This window comes from Coenobita brevimanus, chromosome 40 (assembly GCF_032717465.1).
Source record: "Coenobita brevimanus isolate Jiangsu-jjx chromosome 40, ASM3271746v2, whole genome shotgun sequence".
Classification (NCBI taxonomy): Eukaryota; Metazoa; Arthropoda; class Malacostraca; order Decapoda; family Coenobitidae; genus Coenobita; species Coenobita brevimanus.
The window spans coordinates 6,754,812-6,776,291 of record NC_136993.1 but is presented as its reverse complement, the minus strand read 5'-3'; the positions used below and the strand labels follow the sequence as shown (position 1 = coordinate 6,776,291).

Here is a 21,480-nt window from a genome sequence, read left to right as displayed (position 1 = left end):
GGCACCATTTCTCCCTCTGATCCACTGTTTATTGCGTGTTTCTTTACAAGGCTTCGAAACTGACGAATAACGAGCCATCGATAGTGTGGAAAGACTTTCACACATTAACACCAGTGATAGGCGGGAACGTACACCATCTTCACATAACCTCGCATAACATTAAACTCTTTCGTAAAGCGTGATCCAGTTCGAATTAAACATATCCTAGTTAAAAGACTGAACCTTTTGCCATGCCGTGTAATTTTGAATCGAAACTTAATTTATGGCCCTTTCCAATCTCTAAATCCTGGCAACAAATTTGTGATCGTGACCTTATACCTATCGTTATCAAAAAGATATTCGGTTCGTCTATTTATTTTCTTCCATATTACTCCGAAAATGTTTTTGTTATTTTGTCCACATTCAAACACACTGAACGAAGTTTCGCCTTTGGCTCATTGTTCCCGAAGTAAAATCCTTTTTTTTTTTTTTTTTTTGGCCATACCTTTAATCTTTCAACCAAGTCAAGTCTGAGTCGGACTAAAACTAATTAATTTAACCTTACTAGACCTGATTCTTACTGCTCCTTGTGGTGTTAACCTCTAACCTCTTGTTCATAAACACAATAGAATAGTAACTGTTTATTTTGTGTAAATGCACGTGCGCGTGCACATATCTGATAAACAACACCGACTCTGGATTCGCGGAGTGGGCGGATAGCATAGTGGGAATGTACAGTACTTGCCAAGGAATATACGTATGGTGCAGACACTGGGTACGATATGGAATACTGATATCCAAGATAAATATGTAGTAAGTTACATCGGAAACGACGAGTAGGTGGAAACTATATTTGGGTATGTAGCTAGGAACTGTGCATTAGGCCTAAAAGAAGATGTACCGTACTACAATGATAAGTATATGTGAATGACAATGCGATGTCTCGAGAATGAAAAAGCAAAAGAACAAATGAAAGACACAAGTGCGTAGATCAATGTGCTTGGAAATGTGTGTATCAAGAGTTATACGCATTTTGATACTTGGCAGTGGACTGGGTTATCTGAACCTACTGGTTTTAAAATTATGCACGTATAGTTGCATATACAGTACATACCTCATTCAGAGATACTGCTTGTACGTATACTGATAAATGTGTGCACGTCAAAATGAAATAGCACAGGCTTTACCAATCCAAGAGTGAACCACATTTTACACAGAAGGAAAGGATTCCGTATACATGGAGTTCATTAAGGCATACAAAAATATATTAAGTTTCAAAATTTCTCTTCAACACAACCTGCAACAGTCGATGGTTTATCCAAGTCTCCAGTTATAGCCCCAAATGGAAAGACTGGGGAAATCAATTTAGGCACTATACAGTACACTTTTTACTCCAGTTTGTCTCTAATTTTCATCCTTTTGCCGCCTATTTCACGTAACACAGTAGTAGAAAAACACAATACGATCCTACATATTTGACACTGAGCTTCTTCGTGACTAGAGACGTAATATTGTGTTAATTTTTTGCCACAATTCATTTTTCAGAATTAAGAAATAGTAATTTTAGGCCAATTAGAGTAACGCGAGTATAGTCTGATTATCCAGCATAACTTGGATTTTTCTAACTTGAGCTGCACATGTTCTTCAGTGCACCACCTCTACTTACACAGAGAATTTGTCAGGAAACAGAGGGAGGTCTGAGGTGAGTGTCATGCCCTCTGATGGTGACCAGTAACCAAGACGTAATGGTTGACTGTCTGAGCTGGAGTAAGGCAGGTGTAGGTACAAGTTGCTTATTTTATTCCTTTTCCTGTAAAGAAGTATCGGTATTATAAGACAAGCTGTTAAATAGGACAAAGAGGGTTGTTACTTCCCAAATTTCATTTTAATCTGATATTGTTACAGTGTAGCTCATTTTCACAAAGATCTGTGGAATGTACAGGTGGATTCACCTCCATGTTTTTCACTTTTTTTTTTTTTTGTGTGTGTGTGTGTCCGACTCTGGGCATAGGCTTCACAGCCTGCTATCAAGGCCCAGCAGTCCTCCTACATACCATACACCTCTACATGTCACCACTTCGGTGCTAACACCCACCGTCCATACTGAATACATGCTAGGGCTGTCTCATACAGGACTGGTGTATTGGTATTAGCGGGGGTATTTTTACGACATGTCGGCGGGTCTTCTGGTAGATCAGTAAAGCCTGATTTAGCATTGCCAGTCCTCTCTATTTGAGGTGTGAACACGAACTCCACTGTGCGGGTTTCGGAGCATTTTTAAGCGACAGGGAGAGAGGAGGGGTGTGTCAGTGTAGAACAGGGATCGACAACCTACTGCCCGCAGGCCTAACCCGGCCGATGAACCTAATCTGACCGGCGCGCCATTAAGATCCAAAAATTCACAAAAATATTCCCGTGTTTAATTTAGTAAATGAAAAACCAGTAAGTCTTACTGGCTGTTAATCGGTATGGAAAACACTATACAGAATTAGTTTGGTCGAAAAAGTGTGTATTCGACCAGACTTGAGCTCAGATTAGGAGGCTATGACGTGCTGCACCCAGCGCTCAGCGATCCAGCAGGGCCAGATGTGCAAAAATTATGATCCAGTGCGATTTTGGCTTGTGCGATAAACGATAACATGTATGCGATATATTCAATAACTAATGATTATTTTAAAGATATGCGTTTATTAAAGCTGATGCGATAAGTTGGCGCGATAAAAACATCTGGCCTACCAGCTGAATGACAGAGCAGTTCCGGCCCGCAGTCCACCAAAAGTTACCGACCCATGGTGTAGATGTTTGCCTGTGCAGAGGGAATGGCTAGTAGTGGTGGTGGTAGTAGTAGTGGTGGCAGTTGTTGTGGTGGTAGATGTGGTGGCGGTGATACTGGTGTTAGTGGAGATGGTAGTGGTTCTGATACCGATGTTGGCTGTGGTGGTAGTGTTATGGTAATGGTGGTAGTGTTAGTAGGTAGTGTTGGTAGTGTTGGTTGTGGTAATGGTGGTATTGTTAGTTGTGGTAGTGGCGGTGGTAGTAGTGGTTCTGGTGATGGTGATAGTGGTAGCTGCGGTAGTGTTAGTGATGGGAGTGATAGTGGAAGTGTTGTGGGGGTGATGGCGATGGTGGTGGTAGCCGTGGTTTTTTGTTTGGTTCTGTCGGCAGCAGCACCAGTACAAGTAGTGGTTCTGATAGTAGCACGAGTGTATTTGACGACGCCAGGAGATCTGATGGCTGCATACGGGATGGTTAATTAGTAATCGCATATTTATCAGTCTTTTGCTACACCCCACACGTGTCAGCTCACCTATTCATACATTGACAAACTGCCTCCATGGAATTACTTTTGCCCTTGCATCTATGTCTAGCAGTTATCTTATTTTCACCATGGATCTATTTTCTTTTTCTGGAAATATTTTTCCAAATGAATACACATATTTTTTTAATGGATACATTCTTCCAATTGACCAGTTTTATCTTTCGACCTACTTTCACCATGACCCAGTTTTTGCTCGCGGAGATTTTTTCCACATCGCACTGTTTTCCCCCATGAACTTTCTTAACATGCCCATATTTTCGCTCAAGAACCAATTTTATCAAACCATTTTCTCATGGACCTATTTTGGACCCGCTTTCCAACACAAGCTGATTTTTCTCACTGACTAATTTCGCTTCATGAATCAGTACCATTAAGACCACGTTCCCATCATCTATGATCCCCCTTTGACCTTATTTTGCCTGTGGAATTACTGTATATTCACTCACTGACGAAACACCGACTTTGCACATGGTCGTATTCACAACAATGAACCCATTTCCCCATGGACCCATTTTCACCTTTTGGAACCACGCTTCTACATGATTCAGCTTCCAAAGGACTTAAATTCCTATGAATCTATATTCCCACATTAATTTCTCTCTAACATAGACCTGTTCCTACCATCGGCATTTCAGCTCAAGGACCTCAGCCCCATGAATACATTTTTCCTACTGCTCATCTCACCCATCCACCAACCCTGCCTGCTCACCTATCCACCCCACCCCGTTCCACACCCACCCACTCACACCCACACCACTCCGCCCCATCCCACACATTCCCAAACATGGTGCCCTTCCACACCACCTCACCCACACCAAATGCAGCTCATTCACCCTGCCCTCCTACCCATCCACCAAGCCAAACTTACTGCCCTCTGTCCCATTTACCCTGCCTACCCGACCTTGCTAACCAATCTCATTCACCCTGACGATCCGACTAATCTGCCCAACATCCTACCCACTCAGCCACAACTTCCATAAAAGAACTTGCACATTTCCACCCAGAGAGGAGGAGGGGGGGTAACAAATCTGGTTACCCGCCCCCACCCCGGAGGGGTGTTAAAAACTTCAAGCGAAAAATACTTGAGTGATTTTGATTAAAAGTACAGGATAATCGGCCATGACTTTCTAATCACCTGATTAAATTTGGTGCTAAACTGGGTCAAGGCCCAGGCTGTAGGCCCCCCAAATTTAAAAAGAATAAAAGGGTAAAAAATCGTTTTCTTCGGCATAACTCTTTTCAAATTTGTCATATCGACATGAAACCAAAACATAAAGGTTCATATTTCAAATCTGCATCCTATAATATGCCTTATTACATCCGGGGGATCACCCCCCAGTTAGCAGTAGGGGGGTCAATATCAGGCGGGTCGGGCCTAAATTTTCAAATGGGCATAAAATCGTCAATTTTCACAGGATTTACTCCAAATTTGATGTGACGTCCTTGACTAGATATCCTGTTGTGTATATACGCCAGCACTAAAATGGCTGCCGGGGACGGGTTTGCTGTGCCCTGGCACCGCTTCTTATTTTATAGTATAGATGCTGTGTACAGGAAAGAACCTTCAACTCATTCTCTCTCCCTCCCTGCCTCCTTCTGGTTGGTGCCTGTAGTCGAAAAACTACATACATTCGCGTACATATACCTAGGCTTTTTCGCCCTAGGGAGGTAGCCTAGACAGGACCACACACTCACCAAACTGCTCATCCACACACACACATATATCCATATCATAGCCTCTTAGGGGAGAAGGGAACGCTCCTCACCGCACCAAACCGCACGAGGATCAACCGCACAGTGCATTCCAGCAACATCTTTAGAAGGGCCGGTCAGCAAAGCTGGTTTACCCCTGTGATAATTTGGTTGGGCATTGTTGTGCCCTTGCATTTAGTAAAATGATTATGATTAGAGTACAAATGTAAGTGATTTCTTGATAGCATGAACTATTCACTGAATTCACATAGACACGCGATCACCACTAAACTGAGACAATATAGTTATCCAAAGAATTATACAGTCACATTCAGCATATTATTCATTCAGGGTAGTCCATATATAACGCTTCTCTCCATCTCTGCGCGTGATTTCGTGTGTTGTAGAGATGGGTTAGTCCTTCCTGCAGCATTAATTTATTCACTTTCCAGTCCTACACCAGAGAACAGTTCCTTCTTCGCAACACATGAGACCGTCAAGTTAGTTGCCAGCAGAGAGTCATTTACATATCAAACTGAAATCCATCAAGATCTACATTTACTATACAATGTATGTAGCCTTGCAGAGATCACAAGCTTGAAAACTCAATGACTGAATTAGAAAGAAAAAAAGAAAAAGAAAACAAGAAAAATCAATTCAGCTCCAATACAGCAACCACCTATTTTACGATAGAGGAAGGCTAAATGAAAGAGTTAATGGTGTAGGATTTCGAATTAACAGAAATCTTGCAGAGAACACTGTTAAATTCAACTGTGTATCTGACAGAGTAACATGAATTGTAATTAGACTATGCAAAAAATACACCTCAGATGAAGAAACAGAAACATGACGACATCTCCTAGATTATGGACGAAGATAGGTCCCACGTACATGGGAGACTTCAAGGCAAGAGTTGGCAAATCGAAGAATGCAAAGCATGTGTGGGAAAATTCGAAGTGGGAGAAAGGAATGGCAGAGGTGAAACGGTAGTAAATTTTGCTGAAATATATAACAAGAGAGTAATGAACACATTCCTTCACGAAAGAATAGGGAGAAAATGGACCTGGAGAAGTCCTAATGGAAAAACAATAATGAAATCGACTTCATTATAGCCGATAAGAATAACACAATAAAAAACGTGACAGTTATCAGCAAAGTAAATATAGAAAGTGACCATAGAATGGTGGTTTGCAGAGTCATAGTCAGTTTAAAAATGTGAGAAAGAAGCTGATTAAAAAAAAGAAACAAGATATGCCCAATAAAAGTAAGAGAAAACAAAGCAGCCCTTCAGTTAGAAAGATCTAGCAGGTTTCAGGCCTTAAGTTATGGTGAGTGTGACATTGATGAGTTAAATGATAGACTAACAAAACAGTTAAGAGAATCAATGGAGTTAGTAGGGAAAGCTAATACAACCAATGCAAACATATATTCAGGAATGACCCTCTAGCTCATGAAAAGAAGAAAAGAGATGGAAGTAAAAATAAAGAAAGATGAAAGAGAAAAAACGAAATTTTAAAAGCCTATCAACAAGAGACGGAGAGAAGAAAAAAGAAAGATGGATCAGATCAAGGAAACCAAAAAAAAAAAAAAAAAAAAAAAAAAAAAGTCTGAAACAATTCCGAAGTAAAGTAGGACTGGGAAAGCAACAAATTATTTCACTGATAGACAAAAACTGTGAAGTCAATAAATGCAGATAGGATGATGAAGAGTGTTGAAGTTTACAAAGAAACGTATGCATCAGAGACAATAGTACCAATAGCTAACTTTTCATCTGACATGTGATTTAACCCACTGGAGCCCAGCGTCCGGAATATTGGACGGAACTGGGATCTCTCAGGTATTTATAAAGTAGGGAACCCCCGGTTAGGGACCTATGAGCTTCGCGACTGTGAGCTAATAGGCGGAGGGCGGTACGCTCAGTACCCACCCAGTGCCATGCCTCGCCCAGCACCCCTGGGATCCAATGAGTTAATGACAGGCAAACCTATCAGTTTCTTTAACCCATTGGAGCCCAGTGTCCGTAACATTAGACAGAACTGGGATTTCTCAAGTCTTTATAAAGTAGGGAACCCCCGGGTAGGGACCAATGAGCCTCGCGACTATGAGCCGATAGGCGGAGGGCGGTACGCTCAGTACCCACCCAGTGCAATACCTCGCCCAGCACCCCTGGGATCCAGTGGGATATATACCTGAGGTAACACCAGACGAGTATACATTTCTTAGTAGCACATTTACTGTCGGATGCAGGAGCAGAAGTCTAAAACAGGTTCGCCCACTTTCTTACTCAGAGAATAAAGAAGAAAATTACAAAAAACATGGTGTAATGCAATTGGTATTTTGTATTACAAAAAAGGCAACTCAAAAGATCTTAGTAATTATCAACCCACGAACATATTAGTATACCAGTTATTTACAAGCTTTTCACTTAAGTCCTTACGAACAAAATTACAACTAATTTGGAAGAAAACCAGCCTTGTGAACAGCATGATGCCGAAGTGGGTATTAGATTACTGATCATCAACACACAATGAATCAGCTAACTGAAAAAACTACAAGAATATAATAGACCATTGTGCTTAGATTTTATTAAATATAAAAAGGTTTTCCACTCAATGATGCACATAGCAATGATAAATTCATTACAAGAACAAGGAATGAATGAGGACATTGTAAAACAGTTCAAAAACATGTATAAAGAGGGAAATGCTACGGTATAATTACCTAAAGACACGGAAAAAAAATTATGATTGAGAAAAAAGTGCCTCAGGTACGTCCAGATTGACAAAAATTATTTACAGCATGCCCAGATTCTTTTTTTATCTTTTTTTTTTCTTCAGAAAGTTACACCAGGAGAACAAAGGAGTAAACATAGATTGAGAAAATTTAAACCATTTAAGATTTGGCAATGGCATTCTCCTAATCTCAGAAACAGCAGACATTGCATGAAAATTTAATGCTAAATGACCTAAACAGAGAAAGTTTCAAAGTAAAGCTAAAGAGTAAACCAGAGTAAAACTAAAGTTATTTAAACCAGATGCATCAAAGAGCGACATCAGAGTATGTGAAGATATTCTTGATGTCAAGGAGTACAGTTGCTTGGAGGAAATGCTAACAAAGGACCATGATAGGAAAAAGACAAGACGCATTACAATTGGATGGAAAGCTTTCGGTAAGCATAGTGACATTATGAAAAGTAGCTTGTCAATTTGCATGATATGGAAAGTATATAAGGAATGTATAATCCCAGCTATGACATACGGTTGTGAGACCTGGAAACTGACAAATTGGATGGAAAATCAACTAATGTGCTCTCAAAGAGCAATGGAAAGGTCTGTGTTGGGAGTATTTATAAGAGACAGGAAGAGGTCAACTTGGGTGAGAGAGCACACTACAGTCCAAGACTTTGTATAAGACAGTTATAAATGAACAGAAATGGAGGTGGACAGGTTATATAGCAAGAATATGGAATAACTGATGAAGCAAGAGGCTGACTGACTGTACTTCAAGAGACTGTAAGCTTAACAGAACAAAGCCAGAGAGGAGGTGGAGAGATGATACAAAGAAGTTTGCAAGCAAATCATGGCAGCGATTGGCTCAGTCAAGGAATTTGTGAAATAGACTGGGGGAGGCCTTTGTTCAACAGTGAATTTGCAAGGACTCCTGTTGATGATGATGATAATGATATATATATATATATATATATATATATATATATATATATATATATATATATATATATATATATATATATATATATATATATATATATATATATATATATGTATATATATATATATATATATATATATATATATATATATATATATATATACATTACCATCCACTCACTCAATGTAGTGCTGCTTTCCGGTGTCTGCCCTGTCCTTTCCTCCATCCTTCTTTCCTTCCATCTTCTTCTATCTTTCTTTCCTTCATTCTTTCCTCGTCCTTCTGCCTAAGGGTGACTTTACACTCCCTCTTCTGTCTTTCATTCTTTCATTCTTTCCTCTTCCTTCTGCCTGTGGGTGACTCTACACTGAGTCACAAGCCAAATGGTTTCCTGTACACCAGGAATCCATTTACTACGCTGGGTGGTAACCATATAAACAAATTTTGGCTCCTGGTTGTTTAGTGGGTAATTATTGTGCTCCAATCGGATTGAGCCGGTGAAGGCTTATATCCAAGGGGTGGTTGGGGTTTATTGCTCACGTAATGCCACTCATGGATGAGTGAGGCTGGTCACTCTCATCTTAAATGTCGAGACCAACTACCTGGCCCAGGGCTCCTACGCTCCTCATGGGGCAATGTAGGATTGGATGATGGATGGATGGATGGGTATATATATATATATATATATATATATATATATATATATATATATATATATATATATATATATATATATATATATATATATATAGTTATAGTTATTTATCTCTTTATATTAGGCAAGGAAGAAGGAACCAAAGGCCGGGAGCCCACAAATTTTTCCCTCAAAGAAACAAACAACCAAACAAAATATAATAGGCAGCCAAATTCACGATCCATTCATTTGAAGGTGCCTGGACACACTGCGTTTGAAAGACTGGATAACATAAGCAGAATGAAATACAGGACGAGCGAGACGGTTCCAGAGTCGATCTCTTGCATAAATGAAGGACAGGGAGTAACAGTTAATTCTTGCACCAGAGAGTTGGACACAAACAGGATGAGAGTTTGTTGCTGACGGGTGCCCCGCCGTGGTGCTGGAGGGTGCAGGCAGACAGTTCAGAGGGGCTTTGACCACAGAAGTAGCAATAGAAAAGGGATAAAGGTGCAACAGTGCGGCGAAATGACAGAGGTTGAAGGGAGCCTGTAAGAGGAGGATATTTATTGAGACGAAAAGCCTCTGACTCCACCTTGCTGAGAAGAGCTGTATATGGGGAACCTTCCCATACGTGAAAGTTGTACCGTACACAGGGGCTAATATATATATATATATATATATATATATATATATATATATATATATATATATATATATATATATATATATATATATATATACTCGTATATTTACATATTTGCGAGATCAAGCTGAGAGGAGTGAGGTGGACCAGGAGAGAGAGGAGCAGTCAGGGAGAAAGACTGAAAGTTGAGAATCTGAGCATCAAAGACATGGCAAATGAATACAGGACCAAAATAGAGGAGGAGTCAGAATCAGTGAATTGGAATAAAATGAATCTGGACAGCCTGTGCAATATATATAGGGTTGGCTTAGCTAGGAATGCCAAAGCGGTGTGTGGTGTGGCAGGAGTAACAACAAAGAAGAAAGGTATGGGATGGTGGGATGAAGAGTTTAAGAGAGCAGTGAAGGAAAAGAGGAAGAAGTGGCTAGAGTGGTTACAAGACATGGGTTCAATTGAGATAAGAAGTGAATAGATTGAGAGGTAGAAGCATGTAAAGAGACTAGTCAAGAGGAAAATGAAGGAGGCAAATGATGATCTTGTAAGGTAAATGAATACAAACTACTCTGAAAATAGGAAGTTATTCTGGAAAGAGGTGCGGAAATGTAAAGTGACAGAAGAAAAAAATGTGAAGATGTGAAGGATGTAGATGATAGATTATTAACCCATGGGGATGAAGTAAGAACCAGATGGAAAGAATTTTTTGAAAGCCTGATGAATGGGAATTGAGAGAGTGATGAATGGGAATTGAGAGAGCAGAGCCACTGTAAACATGATTGGTCTGGGGGGAGTACAGAGATGGAATACAGTGCCAGGAAACGTGACAATCGCACAGGTGAAGAACGCTGTGAAGCGTTTCAAAATGGGAAAGCAGCTGGGACTGATGAAGTGTATGCAGAGATGAATAAGTGTAGTGGAGAGAGCGGAATGAAGTGCTTCTTGGAGATATGTAAGAAGGCATGGATGACTGAAACTGTCCCAGTAGCGTGGAAAAAAGCTGTGACTGTACCCCTGTACAAAAATAAGGGTGAGCGAAGTGAGTGCAAGAATTATCGTGGCAAAAGTTTATTGAGTGTGATAGGGAAGGTATATAGAAGAATTATTATAGTGAAAGTAAGAGAGATATCATCAGTCCTAGTGAGTGACGAACAGGGTAGCTTTAGGAGTGGCAGAGGATGTGTGAACCAAATATCTGCAGTAAGACTGATACTGGAGAAGGCTTCTGAAAAGGAATATAAGGTGTTAATGGCATTAATGGATTTAGAATAAAGCATGCGGCAAAGTAGACAGAGGAGGATTGTGGAGGCTTCTTGTGCATGTACGGTGTAGATGATAAGCTGGTAGGTGCCGTCAAGAGTTTTTATGATGGTAGTGAAGCATTTGTAAGGGTAAATGGGCGTCTAAGTGAATGGTTCACGATCACTGAGGACGTGCGACAGGGTTGTTGTGATGTCCCCATGGCTGTACAAACTATATATGGATCGGGTTTTGAGAGAAGTAAAAACAAGAGTGATGGAGAGAGGGATGGCGTTGGTAATGAATAGTGATGGACGGAATATCTCAAATTTGTTGTATGTTGATGATGCAGTACTACTTGCAAATACCAGAAAAGATCTTGGTAGACTAGTGCAGAGTTTTGCTGATGTCTGTAAGCGTCGTGCCTTGAGAGTAAATGTAGAAAAGAGGAAAGCGATGGTTATTGAGGAAGAAGTTGTTACAGCGAATAGAGAGAGACTGGAATTGGTGAGAGTGCTCAAATACCTGGGTTCACTAATCGAAAAGAGAGGAAACCGTGCAAATGAAATGGAGAATTGAGTGACACAAAGAAGCGACGTAGCTGGTGCAATAAAGGCCTTGATATGAAATAGAGGCTTGGTTGTTGCAGCTGCACGAGGCTTACCTGAAGAAGTGCTAGTCCCAACTTTAACATATGATTGTGTGACTATGGTGTGGCATGAAAATGAAAAGTCAAGAGTCAGAGCAGTGGAGATGGGACTGCTGAGGAATGTATGTAGAGTACAGAGAGCGGAAAGGATACAAAATACTGTAACATGACTAGTAAAAGAAGTCGAGTGAGGAAGTCTGTGGACATCAGAATCGAATAGATTGTACTGAGATGGTATGGTCATGTGGAGAGAGTGGATAACAGCAGAGTGGTGAAAAGGGTATATCTGAGTGAATTTGAAGGAAGGAGGATGAGAGGTAGGCCAAGGAAAAGGTGGAGGGATATGATGGATGGGTGTGTGAGGAAGAGAGTTTTGGAAATTAGTGAGGCTAGGGGACTGACAAGAGATAGAGGTGGCTGGATGAATATTGTGAGAAGAAGCACATGATCAGGGTTTTGGTACATCTTTTGAACATGACAGAGACTGGACTGACTCTATCAGATACGTTTATGTGAAGCTACAGAACGTGGTGAATGTGTTTGGCGAAGCAGATAAAACCAGGATTCTGGGGTCTTGAATGGAGAGTTAACAGAAGCGTGGCCCATTGGATCGGGCAAATTTGGGCTGTTAGGACGTTGCTACTCCTCACCCTGCCCTAGAGTGAGGAAGGAGTTCAGGATGATGATTTTATATATATATATATATATATATATATATATATGTTCGCCAGAGCAGTATGTGGCCGAAAGAACGCTAACAAAATTTATTACCCTGGCAGGGCACGAACCCTCGTTCTCCCATGTACGAAAACGCACACTCTACCATTGTACCACAGATACTCCACACTATATATATATATATATATATATATATATATATATATATATATATATATATATATATATATATATATATATATATATATATATATATATATATATATATATATATATATATATATATATATATATATGGAGTATCTGTGGTACAATGGTAGAGTGTGCGTTTTCGTACATGGGAGAACGAGGGTTCGTGCCCTGCCAGGGTAATAAATTTTGTTAGCGTTCTTCCGGCCACATACTGCTCTGGCGAACATAAAGGGTGCTGTGGTTGAATCAGTGTTGCGTACTATAAAGCATGCTTGCATCCACTCGGCTTGCATGGGCCAATTACACTAGGTTCACAGACCACACACACATCCAAAGCCACTCCAACACAACAATCACGCTTACAAGCACTTCTCACCCTACATACAATCTCCACCAGACAGCCTAAGCCACTTGGTAGAGATACATTGGCTGTATCGTCCCCACTTCAGTCGGGATAGGCAAGTCTTGCAGTAGACACTAAAACAGCTGATGATGATATATATATATATATATATATATATATATATATATATATATATATATATATATATATATATATATATATATATATATACTACAAGCCCCCGCTCTTGAAGTACACCTTTCAAAGGTTTCCTTGAGTTAGAGGTGACCGAGCTCACGTAGCTAGGCTTAGGTCAGGATATCACCCTACCCTTCTAAGTTCCCAGTTTGGATTTGGGTTGGGTGGAATCACGGGGGACACTTGACCCGCTTGCAGAATTGGCTCATACAATATAACAAACATAATGGAGCATTGTACAGGACATGCAAGACTATGGCACGGACACAACATTAATGGTGTCGGCAAACAATGGAACAATCCAGTGGGTCAGTTGCTTGTCTGCAGTCGATTGGCCTGCTTGCTCAGGTAGTCTGGGTAAAACACCACCATCAACGACAGCAATTTCTCCAGTAACTCTCCTGACTGTTCTACTTGTCCGTAACTTCCCGAGAGATTAGGCGAGAATCGCCTTTGCTATAGTTATTGAGTTACTAAAGCATTGATAGTCTTGCATAAGCAAGCCCAGCATATGCTAACCAGGCCATCCCCGGCATCAGCAATGCAGCCTGCTTGTCGTACTGGGGAACTCAATCTCTGATACTTGTGCCTTTTAAATAGTTGTTTGCAGTTTCCTATGGCCTTAAGCATATATTCTTGTCAATAAAAAAGAAAAACAAATAAGTCTAGTGCTATTCCACACCCTCCAGCTATTATGAGAGATGTGGGGTGTGGCACAATGAGAGACAAATTCAGTTGGTTTCCAGTAGTGGTGAGGAAATATCGTGTCTACCTATACTGGTCTTCCCCATCCTTTCGGTTGTACTGGCATGTATACAACAACAGTTCACTTAGTTTAGGCTCGTAATTAGTAACTTCTCAGAGGGTCTAGCAGTAAACAGCATGGCTATTTTAAGTTACCGTCTCATCTGTAGAAGGAAACACATTTTCTATACTCCATCTTTCTCAAATGTTTATATTATTGTCCTCAACAACCTGTGACTCCAGCCACTGTAACCAGAATATCATGGAGAAAGTTCCTGTATTAGTAACGTTTCTTAACACAAAATCTGTCTCCAACACTTCAAACCTTTTCCCTCTATTAGGCATCGCTGATTATATTCTTCTATTGCCATAAATGCACTTTCCTCCTGTAAGGCTTGTGGAACTTCTTACTGCCAATCACGCTCATCCAAAAAAAAAAAAAAAAAACGATTTATAAGTAATGCATTTTTGTGGATACCTTATAATCCTATGCCACAACAGTATTGCACCGATTTAAAAAAAAAATTCTTATTGTGTACAACTATATAACCTGCAGTAAAATGATGTAAAGATAATTACTTTTCTCCATCACTGTTGTTGTGAAGTTGCAGAATCATAGAATTGCTGACAGAAAGAAGCTTGTGAAGATAAACCAGCCTGGTCAATTGGACGTGTGTGATGATTAACAGCCTCGTGGGCCACCGTAGCATGTGGGCCTTAAGAGAGTGCTGGGCGAGGACAGCCAAGAAACTTGGGTCATCACTCGACACAATCACCGCCATACATCGAGATACTTGCTGCAGCTGTAGATAATACCAATAGAATGATTAGCTTTCACCGTCACCGTCCCATTTCACTTGAATTTTCTGTCTGTCTATCCACAGTCAGTCAGACTCAACCTAGATGTGGTCACAACAGACATAATGTCTCCATCACGACCTATCCTCCACCAAGAGGTTGCCATCTCTCTAGGTCACCACCATCATTCATGTACTCTCCATTCCATCTCTACACCTCATTTTCAGTCTTCTGTGCCCTCTCAACCACGTAAACTTACATACATTTCCTGTCAATGTCTCATTCTTCATCATCTTCATATAGCCAAACCACCTATGGGTTACTAAATTCAAGCTATATCCTTATTTTACTTTGCTGATTTTTTATTTTATTTTTTTTTTTTTGGGGGGGGGCGCAACTCAGAGTTTTCTCCAGATTGTTAGCAAACCTTTGAGTTTCAGATCTTCCCTCATCTAAAGGAATCGTCATGTTTTAGCTTGAGTAAAACAACTTAATATGTCCACAGAAAGTGCAACTTTTATTCATACTTTCAATACTCTTACATGTCCAAAGAACTTTCCCAATGCTAAAAGTAAAGTACTCGTGAGTAATCTTTACATCAGATGACCTTGTAAGTCATCACTATTCAAAGGTTGATCAGGTACTAACATATTATGATTTTCCGAATGTGAACAGATTATTTTATACCCCCCCTTAAGAATTACAGTCTGGTAACTCATCTATCAGTCTGTCTACCTATCTGTCTATAGCAAGACACTTTAACCCCGAAGGTGGTGCCTGCAAACAAAAACAGCATCCATATCACTCTGTCCTTCGCCATCAGAATATTGTCTGTCCAGCCCACACCAGTCTCATATACATGCTTCAATCTCCCCACCTCATCCCCACTTCTCCCTCCCCTCTTCCTTCTCCCATAGTTAATCGCTCTCTCTCCATTCTTTCCAAATGGCCAAACCAGGGAATTATCGTAAGATGTGGTAATGAATTTCTATATTAACAACTAAAGACTCACCTGCTTAACTTGACCCACAAGTCGTGAAAACTCAGCCTGAGTCATGTTAGCGTTTGTCGCCACCTCAAGCGCTGCCACTGGGCGGGAGATGTTCATATTGGTCAGAACCTGCGAAAAACTTTTCGTAACTAGAGTTACACTTGACATTAATCATAATGTCATTGTACTGCTTACTGTATTAAGATAGCTGACAAATGTTTAATGACGCTGTATGCAAGATTCACAACATGGATGAGCAGCTGTTTCTTTATCTAATTTCTAACAAATAAGCCTGCCTCCAGCTACACCCCCTAGAGATCAAGCCCTCGCCCATCTATTTATCCCTAGGGACCTGTTCCTGCACTGAACAATGTTCCAACATGGAAACATGTTTCAAATATTTTTCCCAACCGACCAATCATCCTTCTGATTATTTTCCTCATAAATCAATTGTCACCATTGGACCTATTTTCCCCTGTCACCAACTTCTACTTATGGACGTAATTTTTCCTGTGGATCTGTTTTTCCCGTGAACCTGTTATTCCCTGTGGATTTACTTTTTCCAATGATCTAGTTTTCTCTTGGGTCTACAGTATTTTCCCCATGCTTCTAGTCTCTCCATGGATCTGTTTTCTTTCGTAGACCTACAGTATCTTCCCTATGGACTTAATTTCATCAAGGACTTATTTTCCACTGTAGCCATATTTTCCACCAACGACCTATTTTTTTTGCCGTGGACCTACTTTCCAACATGAACCTATTGTCTGCTGTGGCCTAGTTCCCTCTGGACCTACTTTCACCATGGTCTGTTTCCCACCATGAACAAACATGGACTCATTCTCTGCCATGAACATTTTCCTCCATGGACCTGTTTTCTCCCTGGACCGAATCTCCCTCCAAGGATCTATCTATCATTCCCCTTGGATCCATTTTCTCCATAGACTTATTTCCCCTGTGGATCAATCTTTTCCCAGGGCAAACACCGAATCTTCCCTTGGACCTATGTTCTCCTAAGGATCTATACCCAGTTGAACCAATGTTTTCACTTAGGCCCATTTACACAATGGACTTATATCCCCATGGATCAAATATTCCACGTGGACCTTTTCTAGCCAAGAACTTATTTACTAGATGGACCTATTCCCTAACGGACCTCTTTAACCCATGGACATTCTTTCCCCACCCACTCATTGACTACTCACCAAGCCACATATCTACCCATTCTTTCCCAGTAATACTAAATGTACGATGGCTAGGCAACTTCCTCCCTTCCACAGAGACATAAAGGGAGTAATACGGTCTTTCTGCATACCTGTTTGTCCTGTCTGTTTCCACCTGTGGATTCGTTTGTCTATGTGTCTGTCCTACGAGTGCAATGTGACGGCCTTAAGTGACTATTTAACAGTACGATGCACCAATTCGCACCTCTTTCTCACCGTCATCCTTTGCATAATGAACTTTACCAATTTCATGTAGGTGTTAATGACTTTATTATCGAATCTTTTTGTACCAGTAACACCTATGAGGATAATGAGAGGTACCATGGAAATTAAATCGTGAAGGAACAGCTCTAACGAAATCTCAAGAGCACAAATAATACAACCCAGTGTTCACTCGTTAACTGCAAAGCATATGCATAGGTGTTTGTGATGAAGGTTTTAGTGGTGGTGATGGTCATTACAATACTCATGATGATATTGGCAAAAGTAGTTATAAAATTGACATTAGTGAAAGTGATAGGGAATTTGGTTGTGGTGATGGTGACAGTCATAATGGTAGTAGTGGTAGTTTGATTATGGTGGTGGTAGGAGCGATGGGGGAGGCATAGGCAGGGATGATGATTGTGGTGGTTGTGGTAGAGCCAATGATGGTTGATGTGGCAGTTATGATGACTGAGATTGTGGTAGTTGTGATGATGGAGACTGTGATTGCTGTGATGACTGTGGTATTGGATTTAATGGAGGTTGTGACAGTGGTAAGTATGGTGGTTGTAGTAGTGCTGATGATTGTGGAAGTCGTATGGTGATGATGGTCGTGGTGATAGTGGCCATGGTATGATAGTGGTAATGATGGTAGTAATGTCGTTAGTGGTGGTTGTAGTAATCGTAGTGATAATATGCTTGTGGTAATGAGCATAGCTGTCCTGATAACAGTAACACTTGTAATATCTATTGTGGGACGTAAAGTTGTAACCCTTCTAAGCCTTTAACTCACCGTCCCTGGGTTAGTCTGCTTAAATTTTTGTTTCTGAGTATATTCTAGGGAGTGGAATCAGCAATTTTCTTCTTCTCTTTCATATTCTTATTTTTTCGTTCCTGGCATACTTAAGTTCTTCGAGAGTGAGACATTTACTTCATTCTTAATACAACCAGACCGAAGTTCAGCAAGAGTTTGTTTCGTTTCGTTTATAAAGGCTCCGGCATGCTTGTATGAGTAGGCCTTGGTCACCTAATGGCGGCTTTCCATGATGTTCGATCTCTGGCAGCCTCCCTATTCAGTCCCTTAACCCGGAGGTCACAATCTACGACCTCGTTCCAAGGCTTTTTCGGTCTGTCTCTCGCAGCCCTACCCCCAAAGTTCACAGTTCGCAATTTCTGCACCCAACTGCTATCCCACATCCTACTCACATGCCCAAACTATCTCAGTCTACACTTTCTCATCGCAACACCAATACACTCCAGTCCCATCCTTCCTTTCATCTCTTCCATCATAAACCTAGCCCCCACCCCCCCAGGCCTCGCATTGAAGGACACACTACACATCCACTGATTCATTGTCATTCCTGTGCCTTTCAGCCTACAAATATCCTCATCCTTTACTACCCTGGTCTGATTACCAAACAGCATTACAGTCCTAACATATGCCTCTTACAAAGTTCCCTTAGCACGGAGGTAGAGCCTTCTCGATGTCAGAGAGACAACAGATCCCTGAACTTCTTCCAACCACTTATTCTAACCACAGAGTTAGCTCCAGCCCCGCCACCAGCACATAACATGTCTCCAAAGTAACAAAACTCTTTCACATACTCAAGAAATCACCAGCAACATCAATTCTTTCACGTCTGACAATCTCTGCATGCTCTCTCCGAGAACTGCACACATAAAATCAGCATTATCTTTCACTCTACCTCTAATACCACAACATCCCTTATGCACCCACTTATGACAAATACTGCACAAAATGGAATTACTTCCCACACCCTTGTGACAAACCGCACTTAGGCCACTCTTCCTCTTCTCTGAAAGTACCGTCATCAGCCCTACATTCTATCACTTTTGTTTTTTTCTGCATTTACAGTCATGCTTTTGTGCCCTATACCATCTCTCCATTTCCTGAATATTTCCTCTACCTTCCTTTCATTCTCTGCACTCAGCACCAAATCATCAGCATACAGCATCTCCCACAGGAGTCCATTTGTGAAATCATGTGAGCGGGCTTCAAGCACAATGATAATCAATAAGAAGCTCAAGACTGACCCCTGATGCAAGCCAACATTCACGGGAAATCATCAATCAAATCTCTATTCACTCTCACCTGGATGTGGGCACCCACATAAATAGCCATAACCACTCTAACCAGCCACACTTCGATCCCAAGCTTCCTTATTGCTCACTTCACCACCTCCCCAGGGATTCTTTCAAAGGTCTTCTCCAAATCAACAAAAGCAAAGTACAGATACCATTTGTTTCCTATATATTATTCCCGAAGTTTTGTGTCATTCAATGTGGCATCAGTGGTCCCTTTGTCTTGCAAAAACCCAAACAGCATCTCATCAGTATTCACTCTTTCTCTGCTTATACAGAACTCTCTTCATTCCCCTCATTATCTGGTCTAAAAGTTTTATGCCTCCACAATTCCTCTCTCCAGGGTACCACCCTTCCCCTTGAACATCCGTACAATCGCGCTCTTCATTCAGTCATCTTGGGCAACACACTCATATATAATCATATGTATAAACTAACCCCACTTGTGTGTCTCCTGAGGCCTTGAGCATTTCAGCAGTCAACCCAGACACCTGCTGCCTTCCCCAGCTGCATCTTGCCAATTGTCTTGTTCACAGTAGCAGCGTTAGTCAAAGGCCATGGGCCACATACTGGCTTTACTGGCTCTAAACATTCCCTGTTCCAGTCAAACTCCTCATTTTGCAACCAGTTACAATGCTTTCCCCAGGCGTCTTTAATATCCTCACTGTTCACCACTATCTTTCCTTCATCATTCATCACACACTGCTCACTAATGATATCCCTGTTTTCCTTCTTCATCTATTTTCCCACCTTAAGCATCATATTCTTCCTTTCAACATTCTTTAGGTTATCCAGTAAAAGTCTCTGAAACTCAGATTTTACCCCGTATATCTCTTGTCTATCTCCTCCTTGTCACCATCCCTTTTCGTTCCTGGAAGTCTTCTTTCTCCTGAACTGCAGCTTTCAGTCACCCTCATCCAACCATCAGGTTATCTTATGTCTTGGGGGACCCCATGTCCATCCACCCACTAAATTAGGTCCCTGTTCAGCCACAACTCTACTCATCTCGCAATAGAAGGCATCTCTTATTGTTTGTTTTTTCAACTTTCACATATTCCTCGCAGGTACATGGGTCCTTCTTCACCACCCGCTCCCTAAGCGCCATGTCACACATCAGCAATTTGTTTTGCTGCACACACTCTTCACTCCCTGTAACTTTAACATCCTTTACGAACCACCTATCAGCCCTCCTGACCACGAATAATTAATCTGGCTACTAACTCCCCCAGACTCTGGCTACTAACTCCCCCAGACTCATATGTAATCAACCTACTTTCTCTTTCTGAAATGCGTGTTGCACACAATCATGTTCACTGCCTCCCTAAATCCGAGTATCCATTCCCATTCCACATTCCTTGTACCATATGTGCATCCCTCATGTACTCCTTCATATCTCTGAGCTGCTTCACCTACATGGACATTCAAGTCTTCTACCAAAACTACAATTTCATTATCCTCCATCCCACTTACCACACGTATGAAGTCATCCCAGAATCTATCTTTCCTACATCATTGAGGCCAGCCTGTGGAGTATACGCAGATACAAATGAAATCGTGAGCCTACCTAACAAAGCTTTCACTACTATGATCCGTTTATTCACCTTCATTATATTCTTGACATATTCCACCCATTTTTTTCTCAACAAGTACACCCACACCACCATGACCATCTGCACTTGCCAAAATAGTATATACCTACAATCCCTCCTGGTAATCATCTAGGCTGATACCTAACTTCCTGTACACAAGCAACATCCATCAACCTGCTATTCATAGCCTAAACTACTTTTCCTGCTCTACCCTTCAAACTGTCCACATTCGAAGGTGCCACTTTTATCCCCGTGGGTGACTTAGCTTCTTCAGTCTTGCTGTTCTTTTTCTCATTTTTTGTCATGTTGGTAAAAATAAAATATAGGGAGAGACCACAGACCCAGCCCACTTGCACAGTCCCAAGTCCAGGCATGGGACCTAGGACCCATAGCTCACTAGCCATGTACTGTACATGGCAATGGCTTCGGGGCACCCAGTCAAGACTGTAACAGGGACACCCTCCAAGCACGCCTTGGCACTGTAACTGCCCCACCGTTATGCATCCACTGATAGGGCAGCCTCTTGGGGTGCTACTCCTGGGTTTGGTCCCCTTGTCTATTAGGTGGACGCAGCAGCCTGGGAACCGCAGTGTCCTGTGTCC

General features: G+C 41.2%; 1 protein-coding gene across 1 annotated transcript in view; it reads right to left on the bottom strand.

The window, feature by feature from the left end:
- The window catches only part of LOC145397226 (glutamate receptor ionotropic, delta-2-like), a 48,604-nt gene extending 32,722 nt beyond the window's left edge, over positions 1-15,882 (bottom strand). The window contains exons 1-3 of the mRNA XM_080270423.1: positions 15,787-15,882; positions 14,679-14,779; positions 1,646-1,789 (exon numbers count right to left, since the gene is read on the bottom strand). Of these exons, the coding sequence (XP_080126549.1) occupies positions 1,646-1,789; positions 14,679-14,779; positions 15,787-15,882 (341 nt within the window). The remainder of the gene's footprint in view (positions 1-1,645; positions 1,790-14,678; positions 14,780-15,786) is intronic.
- Between the last annotated feature and the right edge of the window lie 5,598 nt (positions 15,883-21,480).